The following is a 16,028-nucleotide window of genomic DNA, read 5'->3' as shown; positions in this document are numbered from 1 at the left end:
AGCAGCATCCAAATATTAATCTAAAAATAAAAATAATTTGTCAGAAGCCTTAAAAAGTATTTCAAAATATGAATCTAACCTTTTCTCTCATCTTACTTTTAAACATAATACCTTGGACAGTAGGTATGCCTAAAGAAGAATTAAATGTTTATTGTATTTATTTTTTATTTATTTATTTTTAGAGACGGAGTCTCACTCTGTTGCCCTCAGTAGAGTGCTATGGCATCACAGCTCACAGCAACCTCCAGCTCTTGGGCTTAGGCGATTTTCTTGCCTCAGCCTCCTGAGCAGCTAAGACTGCAGGCGCCCGCCACAATGCCCTGCTATTTTTTGTTGCAGTTTGGCTGGGGCTGGGTTTGAACGCTCAACCCTCAGTATATGGAACCAGCGCCCTACTCACTGAGCCACAGGCACCGCCCTAAATGTTTATTTTAAAGAAATGCTCTTTTTTTCTTCATTTAGTCAATAAGTTAACAAATAAAGTTTTATTCGACAGATCCACTATTTATTCACAGTGTGAAATATATTATACCATGAACTAATCAAACAAAATTTTTATTGCAGGTTCTAAAAAAGGTACTAATAAGGAATATAGAGTGAATAGGTATTTTAAATATTCCTTTTTTTTTTAAACAAAGTAAATTTCTTTTCTTCCTTTAAGTGTCCATTGTTAAGAGAATGGTACATAAATTATGATATAAGCATAGATGACACAATTCAGCTTTTTTAAAAAAGAGCACTAGATCTATACATTTTAACCTGAAAAGATGTCTATGAACTATTTTTAAATGGAGAAAGTTTTCAGAGTAATATAGCATTATTTCAAATTTATTTTTAAAAAGAAAGTGCAAACAAGCATTATACACATGTACATATACCCAACTAAGCTTTGGGTAGCGCTTGTGGCTCAGTGGGTAGAGCACCGGCCCCATATACTGAGGGTGGCGGGTTCAAACCTGGCTCTGGCCAAACTGCAACAAAAACATAGCCAGGCATTGTGGTGGGTGCGTGTAGTCCCACTACTCAGGAGGCTGAGGCAAGAGAATCACCTAAGCCCTGGAGTTGGAGGTTGCTATGAGCTGAGACGCCACAGCACTTTACCAAGAGCGATAAAGTGAGACTCTGTCTTTACAAAAAAGAAAAAAAAAAGAAATACAGAGTGCACATAAAGTACTATTTTAGTACCATGTTAAACTATACACGAACTTTATGTCCACCCTGTATTATGGAAGGATATACCATTGGTTACTTCAGGAGAGCTTGTGGGGATAAAGAAATACTAATTTTTATTATATACTTCTGTATTTTTTACTATGAGTGTATGTTATTAATATGTTTGCATTTATAAGTGAGCAGTGGCTCACACCTGTAATTTCAGCATTTTGGGAGACCAAGGCAGGAAGATGTTGATGCCAGGAGTTCAAGACCAGCCTGGGCAACATCATGAAAGCCCATCTCTATGAAAACTTAGCCAGGTGTGGTGGTGTGTGCCTGTAATCCCAGATATTTAAGAGGTTGAGGCAGGAGCATCACTTGAACCCAGGAATTTGAAGTTGTAGTGAGCTGTGACAATACCACTGCACTTTAGCCTGAGCAACAGAACGAGAGGCCTATCTCCAAAAACCAATTTTTAGTAAAATAAGAGAATAAAATATCTTTAAAAAACTAACCCTTTTCAGCTCAGCGCCTGTAGCTCAAGCAGCTAAGGCGCCAGCCACATACACCAGAGCTGGAGGATTCAGCCAGCTACTGGCTGAATCCAGCCCAGGCCTGCCAAACATCAATGACAGCTACAACCAAAAAATAGCCAGGCATTGTGGCAGGAACCTGTAGTCCCAGCTACTTGGGAGGCTGAGGCAAGAGAATAGCTTAAGCCAGGAGTTGGAGGTTGCTGTGAGCTGTGATGCCACAGCACTCTACCCAGGGCGACAGCTTGAGGCTCTGTCTCAAAAAAAAAAAACCCTTTTCTATTAAACCATGTATAAACGACGTTTTAGGTTTAAAAAGAAAAGTTAAAATAATTATGACTAAAACTTTTCAGAAACAAAATCATGGTTTATAAAATACCAGAAAAATTCAGTATTTTCCCAATGATAAATACTAAGCGAAGTTACAATAATAAGCTAAGTTCAGTTTTAAATTATCAGACAACATATCTTTTTTTTTCTTTTTTTGAGACAGAGTGTCACTCTGTCACCCTAGGTAGAGTGCCGTAGCATAATAGCTCACAGCAATCTCAAACTCTGGGTTTAAAAGATCCTCTTGCTTCATCCTCCCAAGTGGCTGGGACTACTGGTGCCTGCCACCAGACCAGGCTAATTTTTCTATTTAATAGACATGGGGTCTAGCTCTTGCTCAGGCTGGTCTCAAACTCCTGAGTTTAAGCAATCCACGCACCTCGGCCTCCCAGAGTGCTAGGATTATAGATGTGAGCTACTGTGCCCGCCTATCACACCCTTTTCTAAATACTCTTTTGTATTATCTTGAGGTAACATTATCTGAAGTTCCAAACATATGAAGGATATCTCAATTTACATGAAGAAAAAATATATTTCAGTGCGACAAATTCCAGGTCTAGCAAAAATAAGATATGAAAGAAAGAATAGCCTAATCATCCAAACCCCTCACCCTCCCTACCGCCACAAAAAATAAATAAATAAATAAGAAAAACCAACCTGACTTGTCTTCTGTGTCATCAAAGTCAACAACGAAGGAATGGCCGCTATTGCTAATGATTTTAGCTGAGCTTGGATCATACTTGATGCTAAGAGGTCGGAGGGAAGAGTCATATTTCACTTCTTTGGTTTTAATTTCAATCGGAGATTGCTGATCACCATCAGCAATAGGGAAAAATTTATTCCAATGAACAGGACCTTATATAGGACCAAGGGAAAAGACTAAATAAGTTCTTTCATTCAACAAACATTTCATTGAGCACAATGTACTGTACTTGAGACTGAAGAAAAAGCAAAAATTGAAGAGATTCTCATGCTCAGAACCTTGGCATCTAATATTTTCTTTTTTATATATAAGATTAGTTATTTTTATTATAGATGTGAGAAATTCTTGGTTTGCCTTAAGTTGTTTGCAGAATTGTAGAATTCCTTGTAGACAAAGGAATACATAAATTTTATTAAGTACTCTTCAAAGGTCTACCAAATTAAATATAGCACAATTCATCACTGAAAACAATGAGATTCAGTTTCAGCTCTAAAAAAAGAGCTGTTTGCTCCAGAAGTCAAGTTTGTGGGGTTAGGAGAGTCAAGGTTGCTGAGAAAACTGTGTTATCAAAGAAAGGGTGTGCCTCTTAAAGATGTCCCTACTTCTTTCTTCCTTCTTCTATCAATCAACTGTTATCTTCTACTGTCACCCAGGCCTCAACTCAATTACTATGATGTGCAACTGGCATACCAAAATATATAAATAAATTTTTCACATAGGATAATCCAAATAAAATGGTTGCACTGTGTCCAGAAATGTAATATTGGCGATTATCTGCAGTGAAATTAAGTTGTAATGTATTTCTCCCTTTCAGAAGTTCCTTCTATGTTATTTTGACAATGTTACAATTGAATTCCAACAAAAGGGACTATGGTCATCCTGATCCTCTAATTGAAATAGTCAAAATTGCATCAAGTTCACAAATTGGACATGTTAGGTATGTGTCTGTTTTCTATCTCACTGTCACCAAGTACGAGTTAATCTAATGAGAATGAGACTTCAAATACGCAATGCTACAACATGGTGTTGACATTTTTCCAACCAGAAAAGAGATTATTTCTCTTCCTAATTCCTTTGCTCTCCTATTTCTAGTTCTTTCTTTTTTCTCTAGTTCTTTATAACCAGAATTATTTTGAAAAGTCAAACCAAAATCAAATAAAAATATCAACATTTTGCATCAAATACCCAGTATTATCTATTAAGCACTATAGTTAGTTCATTTCCCTGCCCTTTAAAAAGGCATCATTTGAAAATTTTCCAAAACGTCCAACTTTAACATCATTCTTAAGTAGAGATTATGTATGAGGGTTCCTCAATTGATGCAGGAACTTTTAAATATCCACAGTGACACACAGTTTTCAGTGACATCACAGTCCCAAAACTAAACCAATATGATGATCAAAGGGTAGTGAAAGATGATATAAGTTGTTTGTGAAAGTGGTACCCCCTTTTGGTGCATCACCATTTGACGTTTCATTTTATCAGTGTTACCATTCCCAATTTAAATTCCTTTTCTCTGCTCAGTCACTGGTTTTGCCAATGTCTAAACAGAAAGGAGGCAACAAAACTTGCCTAGTCAAGATACAATGCATTGCTAGTAGGATTTTGCCAAAGTTAATCTACTTAAAGGTGTGGTCCTCAGAGAGTGAGTTCATCTCAAAGGGAATGGTCCTGTAATTCCTAACAAAAATGCAAAATCACTCCTTATAAATGGCTTCTCTAAAATGGATTTTTAAAGTTTCTGAAGATGAGCTTTAATAGGGCCAATAATTTATAACTTATTAAAGAGTAATCAATGCCCATTGATTGATATACATTTCTTAACTACTGTTTAAGGGCTGCTGGGGACCTAGTGACTATTAAATAACAATATCAGATATACTATTCCTCATATAAAAAAGATTTAGGATGGGTGCAGAAGCCCATCCCTATAATCCTAGCTCTTGGGAGGCCAAGGTGGGTTGATTGCCCTGAGCTCACAGGTTCAAGACCAGCCTGAACAAGAGCAAGACCTCCTCTCTAAAAATAGCCCAGCATTGTGGTGGGTGCCTGTAGTCCCAGTTACTAGGGAGGCTGAGGCAAGAGATTTGTGCCAAAGAGTTTGAGGTTGCTGTCAGCTGTGACGCCATGACACTCTACCAAGGGTGATAAAGTGAGACTCTGTCTCAAAAAAAAAATGTTTTTAAACCAATAATAAATATGATTTCAACAGAGAGGAAAATGAAAATAAATTTTTTCTGTGTTGTTTTTCCCTAAACACAAACTGGAAATTAGAAAAAGGTAAGATTATAATTATGACTTCAATCAAACAAAAAATCTGCCTGTTATACCTCTCACTACAAAAGTGCTAAATCCCACGCACAGCCATGTGTCAGCTAGCATGTTAATCACAACCTTAAACAGGCTATCATCAGCACTGGAACTTTTCTGTTTGTGAAAGGAAACATTCTGTAAAATTTGAGCACATGGTACTGTTCAGTGATATTCATGCAAATAATCCAGTGAAGGTATTATTATTTTTGTGAAAGTGGTACTCCCTTTCAGTGCATTACCATTTGATGTTCCATTTTATTAGTGCTGCCATTCCCAATTTAAATTCCTCTTCTCTGCTCAGTCACTGGTTGGTTGTTGTTTGTTATAGCCTTAATTTTTTCAGTTATTATTTACCTTTTTAATCGGTTAATAAAAGCTGTATATATTTATGCTGCATGATTAATATTTTGAAACATGTATACATTGTGGAATGGCAGATCAAGGTAACACGGCCCCAATTTGGGCAGTCGTTCCCTAAAGGCTTTCTTGGTGTCACTTTGCAACTACTTCAAATAATCATTATTTGAAGCAATTCAGTTTAATGTAAAAACAAGAAAAAATAGTTTACTTTTGATAATTTAGGATATACAAGAAGAAAATTGTTGTCACTCCCATAAATTAATTTTTATGAAGGTTTTATCATTTCAATAATCCTCTGCTAATCCTCACTCTCCAGAAATGTTAAATGTGGAAATAAAGGAAGAAAAAAGTGAAGTGACCCCAAATACAACTTCACTTCCCAGCAAGAGCCTCAAGCCTTACTAAAGTCAAGAGTAGCAGTCAACCAACAGCCAATTTCTGTGGGAATATCTGATTGTAACAGCTATTAAGAAATTTGCAGTATTCTGTTGGCCAAGAAGTCAGCTTAATCTTCAGTGTCACAATGCAAGTTAAGATTTCTTAAATACAGTTTCAAAGATTTTCCATGATTTGTTTTTCCTGAGTGAATAGTGAGCTTAAAAGACTGAAGTGAACTCGTCCTTATTTCATTAAAGTATGTCATCAGAGTTCTAATCTCTAAGCCTTTAAATGATAAGTGGTTGTTACCGAGGACTTTTCCTCGGTTCTTCTAATGAAGGTGTACGACTTACATACGAAGATTTAGGGGTCTGGTAAATCTCAATAGAGTTAACACACACCGGCACCTCCCCTACCAACTCCCCACACGGCTAAACTGCCCTCCGCTTCCTGCATTCGGCTTTGGGGAAGTGCCGCTAGTTCAAACAGGAATAAAAAAGTTTCCCGAAAGTGTGAGATCAGCAGTGTGTGGTCAGCGGGCGCCCGGGCATATGGCCAGCCCCCTCGGCAAACCTCCACTCGCAGCGAGAAAAGGCGCTCACCGTTGTGTTCGGCGTATCCCCAGCTGAGCCTCGACATGGTCCCTCGGGTGGAAGGCAGAGGAGGTTGTGGCTGGGCAAAGCAGTGAGGAAGCGCGCGGGTGCGCGGGCGAGAGCCAGTTGAGGACGGGGACCGCAGGGTGCAGCGGCACCAGCCGGGAGCCCTTGAACCCCGGGGCCCGGGCGCTCCTGACCTCGTCCTCCAGGGGGCGGTGGCGTGCGGGGAAGTCGCCCACGCTCGCGTGAGGAGCCTGCGGGAGCGCCCAGGGTCCCTCTGAGTGTCAGTTTGGACTCAAGAATGGGAGGTTGGATTAGAGAGAGACAGACGGAAGAGAAGGGTTTTCAGAGGAGATTTTCTGCCTTCTGAAAAGTAGTCAATCTGGAAAGTGTTACCTAGAGGGCTATCTTAAAAATAAATGAGTCAGGGGGGCCTGGAGATGCAAGCTGGGAGGTGGGGACCCTGGTGGAGGTCGATGATGGTAGTTGCGGTAGTGATTACAAATACAGAACAATAATGGCAATGGTGGTAATAGCCCGTAACTATTAAGGGTTTATCATGGGCCACAGCCTTAGACATTTATCCACTTTTCCTAATAAATCCACTCAGCATTCCCTTGAACGTGCCTCGGAATTAGGAGATTAAGGAAAGGAAGTTTAAGAGATGCTTAGTGACTAGGTGCTTAGCCCCCTAGATCACACAGCTAATAGGTGCTAGAGGTCACTCTTAGAAAGGGACGGAGACCACCATGGGCTGTCTCCTTCTCCCCTTCCCCTCGTTCCCTGCCTCTCATTCTCACACTGCACGCTGGAGAATGAGATCCCTAAATTCCGCCTTCCTGATCTCTCAAGAAAAAAGGTTTGCAAGCCATCTTTTCCTACATGCTTGGTAGGCTTGCTAACCTAAGACTAAAGGCCAACTAGCTGCAAGAGCCTCGAGTTTCCGGCCTGAAGTAGTGGGTGTTCTGGGTCTGAGTGAGACATTAAGAGCGCTGTGTGACTTGCCAGGATTATAATTACTGTTCCAGCTACCTGAGGGTTTGAGTTAGGTCAATTTGAAATTTCAAATTGGGGAAATATTTTGTTGGGAAGAAATAAAAGCAAAAGTACAAAAGAATATATATATATATATATATTTTTTTTTTTTTTAAAGAGAGAGAACTAAGAATTTATATACCTAGTTTCATATTTTGCCAAAAAATGTGAAGGATAAACTATAAATTAACAAAAATGATTTCTTATACAGGATGGGTATGAATGGGGTAGAGAGACAAGAATGAGAGGGAAACTCCTCAGTGAATCTTTTTAACCTTTAGTCATAAATGTTTTGCATTTGAAAAAAATTAAATCAAAGAGAATTAAAAAGCAAACCCTAAAATGAATTCAAATGGAAACAAATGAAATTAATTGTATATTGAATTGATATAACAATTCAGAAAAATCAAATAATGTTCTAATACAGTAATCTGGTTGTATATACTGAGTAGGATGTATAACATATTGAGAAGAACTACAAGAAAATATTGAATTTTACCAGTAGGGTTTTTTTTTTTTTTTTTAGACAGAGTCTCAAGCTGTCGCCCTGGGTAGAGTGCTGTGGCATCATAGTTCACAGCAACCTCAAACTCTTGAGCTCAGGCTATTCTCTTGCCTCAGCATCCCAAGTAGCTGGGACTACAGGTGCCAGCCACACCACTCCACTATTTTTTTGTTGCAGTTGTCACTGTTGTTTTAGCTGGCCCAGGCCTGGTTTGAAACCACCAGCCTTGGTGTATGTGGCCAAGGCCCAACCCACTGAGCTACAGCCCTGCCCCAGTAGGTTGTTTTTGGTAGAAATGTTATATTAAGCAGTTAGACATGATGAGTAGGATGGATGCTGGATATTATTTTGGTCTAGAGTGGGTCAGGCCAGCCTGAGTTATGGGATAACTGGGCTAATCCAGACCCTGCAGGTACAAGACCTTGCAGGTGGGTTGTTTGGGAGAGCTGGTTGTTTTAGAGGACTGATTAATGTCCAAAGGACTTCCTCACAGGGACAGATATGTTCACACTGACTTGGGTTGTTTTGGGAACTGCCTGATTAGGACTTTAGGGAAGGGGCTCCCAAGAAAGAACAGATGATGTGTCAAGGGGATCTCCAAGAACTGACCAATTAGAAAGGTAAAGAAACTACAAAATAGAGGTATTGTCAAAGCCTCTTTGGAGCATTCGCACAGTTAGGTAACAGTGTCACTAAACGAACTACCCTCATTAATAAAGCAAAAATCATACCATCAGCTCCACAACAGTTTACAAATACCATGGCAACCCTGGAAATTATCTTACAAGAATAAAAAAGGGGCAGATTCCCAATTTCAGGAATTCTCCACCCTTTTCCAAGGAAAGCCATAATAATCTACCTCCCATTTAACATACAATTAGAGAATCTATATAAAAGGAAATACCTTGTCAAACTCAATGTCTCTTCTGCTCACAGGGGCTGACCTATTCCCTCTGTGCAATGTACTATTCTTCAATAAAACTTTGGCATGTTGCCTGCTTACACCTGCTTGTTCTACTCATTTATTCCATTGACTCAGTACCAATAACCATTCTTCAGAACTGGGAACCAAGAACTTGGGAACACTAGGACCTGATGCCTGGTACCATCAACACTTAACAGGAGTATTGCTGTTAGAATCCCAAACCCATATTTGTCTATATTGTAAGAGAGAACAAATGGGTAAATATACTGATGATCTCTGGAACATGATTTTCATTCTGGTTTACACAAAAATATGAAATGACAGAAGCTAAGAAAGAAATCTATGGTGTTATATTTGAATATTCTGTTCACTGAAAGATCCTAAAAGGTCCCAAAGCTCTCCATATATAGGAAAAAAATAATAAACTCATATTATACTTTATATATATTATATTTTTATTATTTTTTATATTTATCAATATGTAAAAAAATATTTTGGATAGCCCTTCACTTAGGAATCTAGTCTTCTAAGGCCATATTCCTAATTTTATGTATGTAATTTTGCATTCCCCTTCTTAAGAACATCTCCAAATTTTAGCTTCAAATCTGGATCTACCCCTTGTTCTGAGACACTTAGCACCCAGATCTTGGTTTCTAAACACCATTCCCCATTTGAAGGAACCAGAAATTCCTGGAGAAGTGACTGGTTTCAGGTCTAGAGTAGGAAAAGATCAAGATGGCCCTAGAACATATTTTTTATGCCAGAAAGCTAGAAAGTGCTCAAAACTAATGGGGTCATATAAAACATACAGAGAGATGAGCTAGCTTGAAGGCGATCCTACTGCCAAATTTGAAACAATTTGACCATCAAAAAAATGATATTAATAGATTATAACACCCTCCTCCAAATATCCATGAGTGCATAGTGATGCTCACAGAGAGAAAGAGAGACTGAGAGAGAGCTTCTTCATGCCAGCTACTAACTACGGATCAAATAATAGCACTTTACAGCCACCACTTTCGTAGGGCCAATATAATGTCTGGTTCAGGCCAAGGGTAGTGCCAGATACTAAAACTTCTGCATGAAAAGTTAGGAGACTTGGTTATTCACGTAGTCTAGCACTGAAAAAGACAAAAGATACGTAACTCTCAAACTCAATGTGTGAATCTCAATTAGATTTTAGGTTGGAAAAAAGCTGTAATTGATGTTTTGAGGACAATTGGAGGAATTTAAATATGTACTATATCTATGTGATAGTATTAATGGATATTAATTTTCTTAGATGTGAGGATGACACTGGGAATGAGTTAGAAGGCGAATGCTGCGGCTATCCACTTGAAGTGCTTTGATGTCTGAAACTGACTTCCAAATGTCTCAATCAGTAGTTGGTGATTCTAGCTGGAAAATATTTGGGAGCCAGTGATACTATTCTTACATTTTTTCTGTAGGTTTGACATTTTTTCAAAAAAAAAAAAAAAAAGGAGGACAAAAACCTTCCACTTCCTGAAATCATTGAACCCAGTAACTTACCAAATTACCCTTCATAACTGTGTATTTTCTCCTTAACAAAGAACCTCTGTCTTAGGGTTCACAACCATTAAGTGTAAACAAGTAATGGAAGATTAACACTGACAAGATAATCCAGGAATCTTAACCTAGGATATGGTCATTAAGTCTACCTCACTCTTTTGGAGGGGGAGGATGGGTATATATTTTTTCCACTTTACTCTTGATCCAGTTTGAGGTCCCTTTGCAACAAAACCTGTTTATGTAGGCTCTCCACTTGAGTCTACATAACATAAAACTAACCATAAAAATATTTAATTATCACAGTAACATACTAAGGAAATATCAAAGTAAGAGTTCATCTTCTTTTACTAGGCCATATATACACACACTCTCTGAGATGCACATTTTTCCAAGTGTTGTTTTTAGAAACCTTAAATGCAAACCAAAGTAGCTATTATTATCTGACTTTTACCCTACAGAGAACTGAGATGAGCAAGGTTCCCAGTTCCATAGAGGGGCAAGCCACACTGTCAGGGACATAACTCCAGAATGCAGAGTCCGAAGTCCAAGGTGCTCTCTAATTTGCGCCTTGTCTCCTTCATGATCCAATTCCTGTCATTTGTGCAGTAGGGACTTATCAACCACAGGACTGCCTTATCATTTGGTATCTTGTGGAAAGGTTTATGGAGTTGATACTATATGGAGGTTTAAATTTCTTTAATTTTCCATTTCTAAGGTTATCCTAAGGTTAAGCTTATATAATACAAACTCCAGAGGAGGAATTTGAGACCCAAAGAGTTAAAAGACTACTTTCCTGCCAGGATGAGGAGTCTCAGACCACGACTGAAAAGGTAACTATGATGATTCACTTCTCGAGTCACTACTCTGGTTATAGCTTTCAGAAACTGGAGCCAAACGTTTCTTTGTCCTATGTTGTCAGATAAGAGCACATTGCTAAAATCCTGTTCTATATCCACATTTTTGTTCTTTTGTTTAATGTTACATAGTTTTCTGATAGAAATTTATTTCCACGCCCTATTTTGTAGTCTTTCGTATCTTATTTGAACTTATTACAAAAGTAGGTAAAGTGTAAAAGAGAAAAAGAACACCAAGATTCTTTAAAAGGAAATAAATGTGTATAAACATCAGATCAAATGTATTGAAACATGTAAAAGTTCAGACAGTTCAGGCAAAGTAATTCAGAATCTAGTTAACAGTTCCTTGCCTTAGACTGAATAAATCAATGTCACTCTACTGCTATTATCTCTTTCAACTATAACATCAGAGAGATATTAGGGGTGCTAGAGGCATCAGGTCATGAGCTCTTATAAGGTTTACCCAGTCCTTTCTGTCCTTTAGGAAATGGTAAGCTATTCTATTAAGAGCAAGACCCATATCCCTATCTTACCATCAAGGAAGGTGTAATTTACCCTTATTCCTGGAAGTTTCCCACTGGGATCCTACCATCCCATTGCCAAAAGCTTGCTGCACTTGCCCTAGGTGCCTAGCAAAACTTCACACTCACACCAAACATACGAGGTCAGATAATTAAGTTAATGATCTCATCCTAGAAAAAGTGCCACATACATCATTGCTGAATATCGTTATAGTCACCCTAGAAGTACTTATGTTGGGAAGCAAGCTATGCACCGACACCAGCATCTAGTTGACCCTTCCAAGCACTTTTTCTAGGATGAGTTTGCAAACTTAATTATCAGACCTCATGCAATGACAGCTCTGACGGCCATTCCAGAAAAGAATTCCAAAATTGCTTTGAACAGTGGACTAGGCACTGGTATCGGTGCATAGCTTTGAAGATGACCATTGTGATATTCACTAATGAGGGATCCCTTTTTCTAGGACAAGTTCTCGAACTTAATTGTCTGACCTCATATACCATCATATTCTTTACAACCTACTTTGCCAATTCCACTCCCTCTTCATTATCACTTCCATTGGCAATCTAAAAGGTTCTAGTTAGAATTTCTTTTGTTTAGGAGAAAATGCCTCTCTGAATATACATTTTCCATTTGCTTTCTACCTATCTTTTCTAGCTCTCTTTGAGGTTTTTCTTTCTATATGTAACTGGATTATGTGTTAAAAGTTCTCCAGACAAACAGACAGTATGTATGTGTGTGGGGGGAGAAGGGGGTGGGTTATAAATATATACATACACATGTACAGAGACACAGAGAGACTAATTTATTACAAAGAATTGGCTCGCCTCATTACAGAATCTGACAAGTCCCAAGATCCATAGAGTGAGTTGGCGGGCTGGAGGCTCCAGGAGACCAGATGGTATAGTTTCAAGCTAAAGGCCAACAGGTTTGAGACTCAAGTAGAGCCAATGTTTCAGTTTTAGTTCTAGGGTAAGAAAAAAAGTGTCTCACCTTGACGACAATCAGGCAAAAGCAATTTTCTCTTAACTGGAAGAGGGACAGTTCACGTCTTCAACTAATTGGCTGAGGCCCACCCACCTTAAGGACTGCAGTCTGCTGTATTCAATCAACTGAGTTAAGTGCTATTCTCATCCAAAGCACTCAAAATGCTTTTTGGCCAAATATCTTGGCCCCCCCATTGCCCAGTCAAATTAACCCTTACACCAATCTTTAAATTAGGGGATTTCTCCTCTCTCTACACTTTCTTCCTAGATACTTCCATCAATTTCTATGGATGTAATCAACCTAGCTCAGCATCTGTTTCAGCACTTCCCAAGTGCAAACCATGTACGTAGGTTTAAACTTTTTACTAATTACATTTTCTAAAGTTTTCTAAAAAGCGAAACTAGTCTTAATGATGTATCATTTAACCCCAAATATCCCAATATTATCATTTCAACACAAATAAATATAAAAATATTACCTGAATGTATCAATTATCGATTTACTGCCTTTAGCCCTAATTTCACTATGCATTACCACCTCTGAGATGATAAAGCTTTAAGAATTTCTTTGCGGCAACCATAATGTAAACCTTTCTTTAATAGAGGATCAATGCAAGAGAAAGGAACTTTTCTTCATGGTTCCAAAGTGCTGCATTTTTTTCTTTTGTTTGTTTGTTTTTCTTCTTGCTTCTTCTGGGCTGCTATCAGCAGCACAGTGCAGGGACATCCGAGAGAACTCTTGTCCAGCAGCACACCCCCAGTATGCAGTCTCTCAGAAAGCCAATGCCCCAGGCCTCAGCCCAGTGAGCACCTAATTACCCCTCCCAAATGCAAACCCCACACACTCCAGGTCACATGCCACCCTATGGGGAAGCAGATGCCCCAAGTCCCTCCACATGCCTGCCCACCAGCCTCAACCTGCCTGCACCCCAGAGTGTGTCCCACAGCTCTCCTACGTAGACACTGTGCACTCTAGGCCAGGCATCATCCCGCCAGAGACTCAGTTCCTGGTGCCCTGCATCCCTCTGCACACCTGCATGCCTGCACATCAGCCTTAGCACACCTGTACCCTGAAGTCAGGTTTCCTGCTTGCCTAGGAAGTATGGACCAGCTCTACTTCACTCTCAGTTCAACCCAGTGAACGTCTCTGCCATCCACTGGGAACCACAACTGAACCACAACTTTTCTGATGACCTCAGCTTTAGGGAGGAGTCTGCCATCCAAGCTTTATCGGAAACTTCCTTAGCCTCAGAATATTCTTTAGAGTTTTCTTTTATATATTTACACTTGCCCTGTTACAGTTAATAATTCTTTATGGTTCCAAAAAGAAAAAACAATAATTCTTTACAGTAAACTTTTCCTGCTCATATTATTGTCTGACTTCTGTCTCCTGATTGTACCTTAACTGATACAGTCACATGTACTTTTACTTTTCTTTTCTTTACAAAGTGTTCCAATCTGGAGTATACTTTACCTTTACAGCACAACACAATTCAGGCTCACCACATTACAAGTGCTTGATAGCCACGTGAGACTAGTGGCTACTATACTGGGCAGTACAGCTGTAGATTCATTGAATTGTATTCAGCTGCTTCGATCTAAAGGGTTCAAAATGAAATTACATACTCTCCACCTATCCCAACTTCTCTCTCCCATTTTCTCTATCTCATTAAATGGCACCCCATCCAACCAGTTGCACAAGTCAGAAAGTGAATAATTATACCAATAATTATACCAACCTCAAACAAAATTTGAAATATATGTAATTTTAAAATATTTATGCCATTTCTTATTAATCAAAAATTTTCAGCTTCTAAAAGAGTATTAATAGTCTACATTAATGAGAACATGACAAAATCGGTATATTCATAGAATATGGGGAGAAATGTAAAATATGGGATATTGTGGAATCAATTTGATAATTTAAATCAAGAATTTTAAATGTTTATAACTTTAAATTCTATTTTTAGGCATGCTTCCTAAGAAAATATTAAGAGATTCTGTTAAAGATGCATGTATAAGGATGTTATTCATGGTGTATTTATAACAGAAAAAGTCTAGAAACAATAGAAATGATAATGATAAGGGCAGAAACAATTTATATATGTATGCTATAATTTTTGAAAGACATTAAGTATCATATTTCAAAACTATTAACATGTATACATTTAGATATATAAATTATAAATTTTTATCTAAAGAGAAACTAATGTTTTTTGTTTGTTTGTTTGTTTTGTTTTTGTTGTTTTTTTTTGTTTGTTTGTTTTTTGTGGTTTTTTTTGGCTGGGGCTGAGTTTGAACCCGCCACCTCCGGCATATGGGACCGGCGCCCTACTCCTTGAGCCACAGGCGCCGCCCGAGAGAAACTAATTTTAATAAACACTATAATAGTTGAGTTCTCCTAGGACAAAAAGAAAAGGAATATCTCCAAAAATGTTGATATATTTTAATTAAAATATTTATTGAGCTCCTAATACGTACCAGGCACTATTTTAGGCACAGGGGAAATGGCAGCTGCATTAGGCAAGACAATTAATGATCCTCACTTCCTGTTATTCAACTCCTCATGTAGTCTCCTTCCTTATTGAACTGGGACTGGGATGTATGATTAATCAACTACAGTGGGAGTGATGGTGTGGGACTTCCAAGGCTGAGTCATAAAAGGCACTAGTTTTCTCCTTACTACTCTGGATCACTCAGCCTGAGGGAAGCCAAATACCATGTCATGAGAATACTAAAACAGCTCTGTGTAAAGGTCCTCTTGGAGAGGACTTGGAGCAGCATGGCCACAACTAGCACCAAGTTGTAGCCACTGAGTGAGCCATTTTGGAAGCAGACCTCCAGCCCCAGCCAAGCCTTTAGCTAACTGCAGCCCAACAAACTTCTGTCTAGAAAAGTGGGTCTCAGCCTGTGGGTCATGATCCTTTGTAACAATGAAAATACATCCTGCATATCAGATATTTACATTACAATTCATAACAGTAGCAAAATTACAGTTATGAAGTAGACGAAAATAATTTTATGGTTGGGGGTCACCACAACATGAGGAACTGTATTAAAGGGTCGTGGCATTAGAAGGCATTAGGAAGGTTGAGAACCACTGGTCTAGAACCTCACTAAAGCCCCTGAGCCAGACTCATTCAGTGAAGTTCCGCCCAAACTCCAGACTCACTGAAATCATGAAAGAGTGCATAATGATTGTTATCTTGAGCTACTAAATTATGGGGTGATTTGTTACATGGCATTAGAAAACTAATACAGCAGAAGACATAACACAATAAAAAGACCTACTTTTATGGAGTT

The 16,028-nt window shown here is 38.6% G+C and overlaps 1 protein-coding gene across 2 annotated transcripts in view; it reads right to left on the bottom strand.

The window, feature by feature from the left end:
* The window catches only part of CA13 (carbonic anhydrase 13), a 30,696-nt gene extending 24,202 nt beyond the window's left edge, over positions 1-6,494 (bottom strand). For both annotated transcript variants that reach the window (XM_053559022.1, XM_053559023.1), the window contains exons 1-2: positions 6,375-6,494; positions 2,676-2,873 (exon numbers count right to left, since the gene is read on the bottom strand). In XM_053559022.1, coding sequence (XP_053414997.1) covers positions 2,676-2,873; positions 6,375-6,411 — 235 coding nt within the window. In that variant the 5' untranslated portion in view covers positions 6,412-6,494. The remainder of the gene's footprint in view (positions 1-2,675; positions 2,874-6,374) is intronic.
* Between the last annotated feature and the right edge of the window lie 9,534 nt (positions 6,495-16,028).

The sequence above is a fragment of the Nycticebus coucang genome, chromosome 13, assembly GCF_027406575.1.
Source record: "Nycticebus coucang isolate mNycCou1 chromosome 13, mNycCou1.pri, whole genome shotgun sequence".
In the NCBI taxonomy this organism is placed as follows: Eukaryota; Metazoa; Chordata; class Mammalia; order Primates; family Lorisidae; genus Nycticebus; species Nycticebus coucang.
This window is presented reverse-complemented; position numbering and strand designations above follow the sequence as displayed.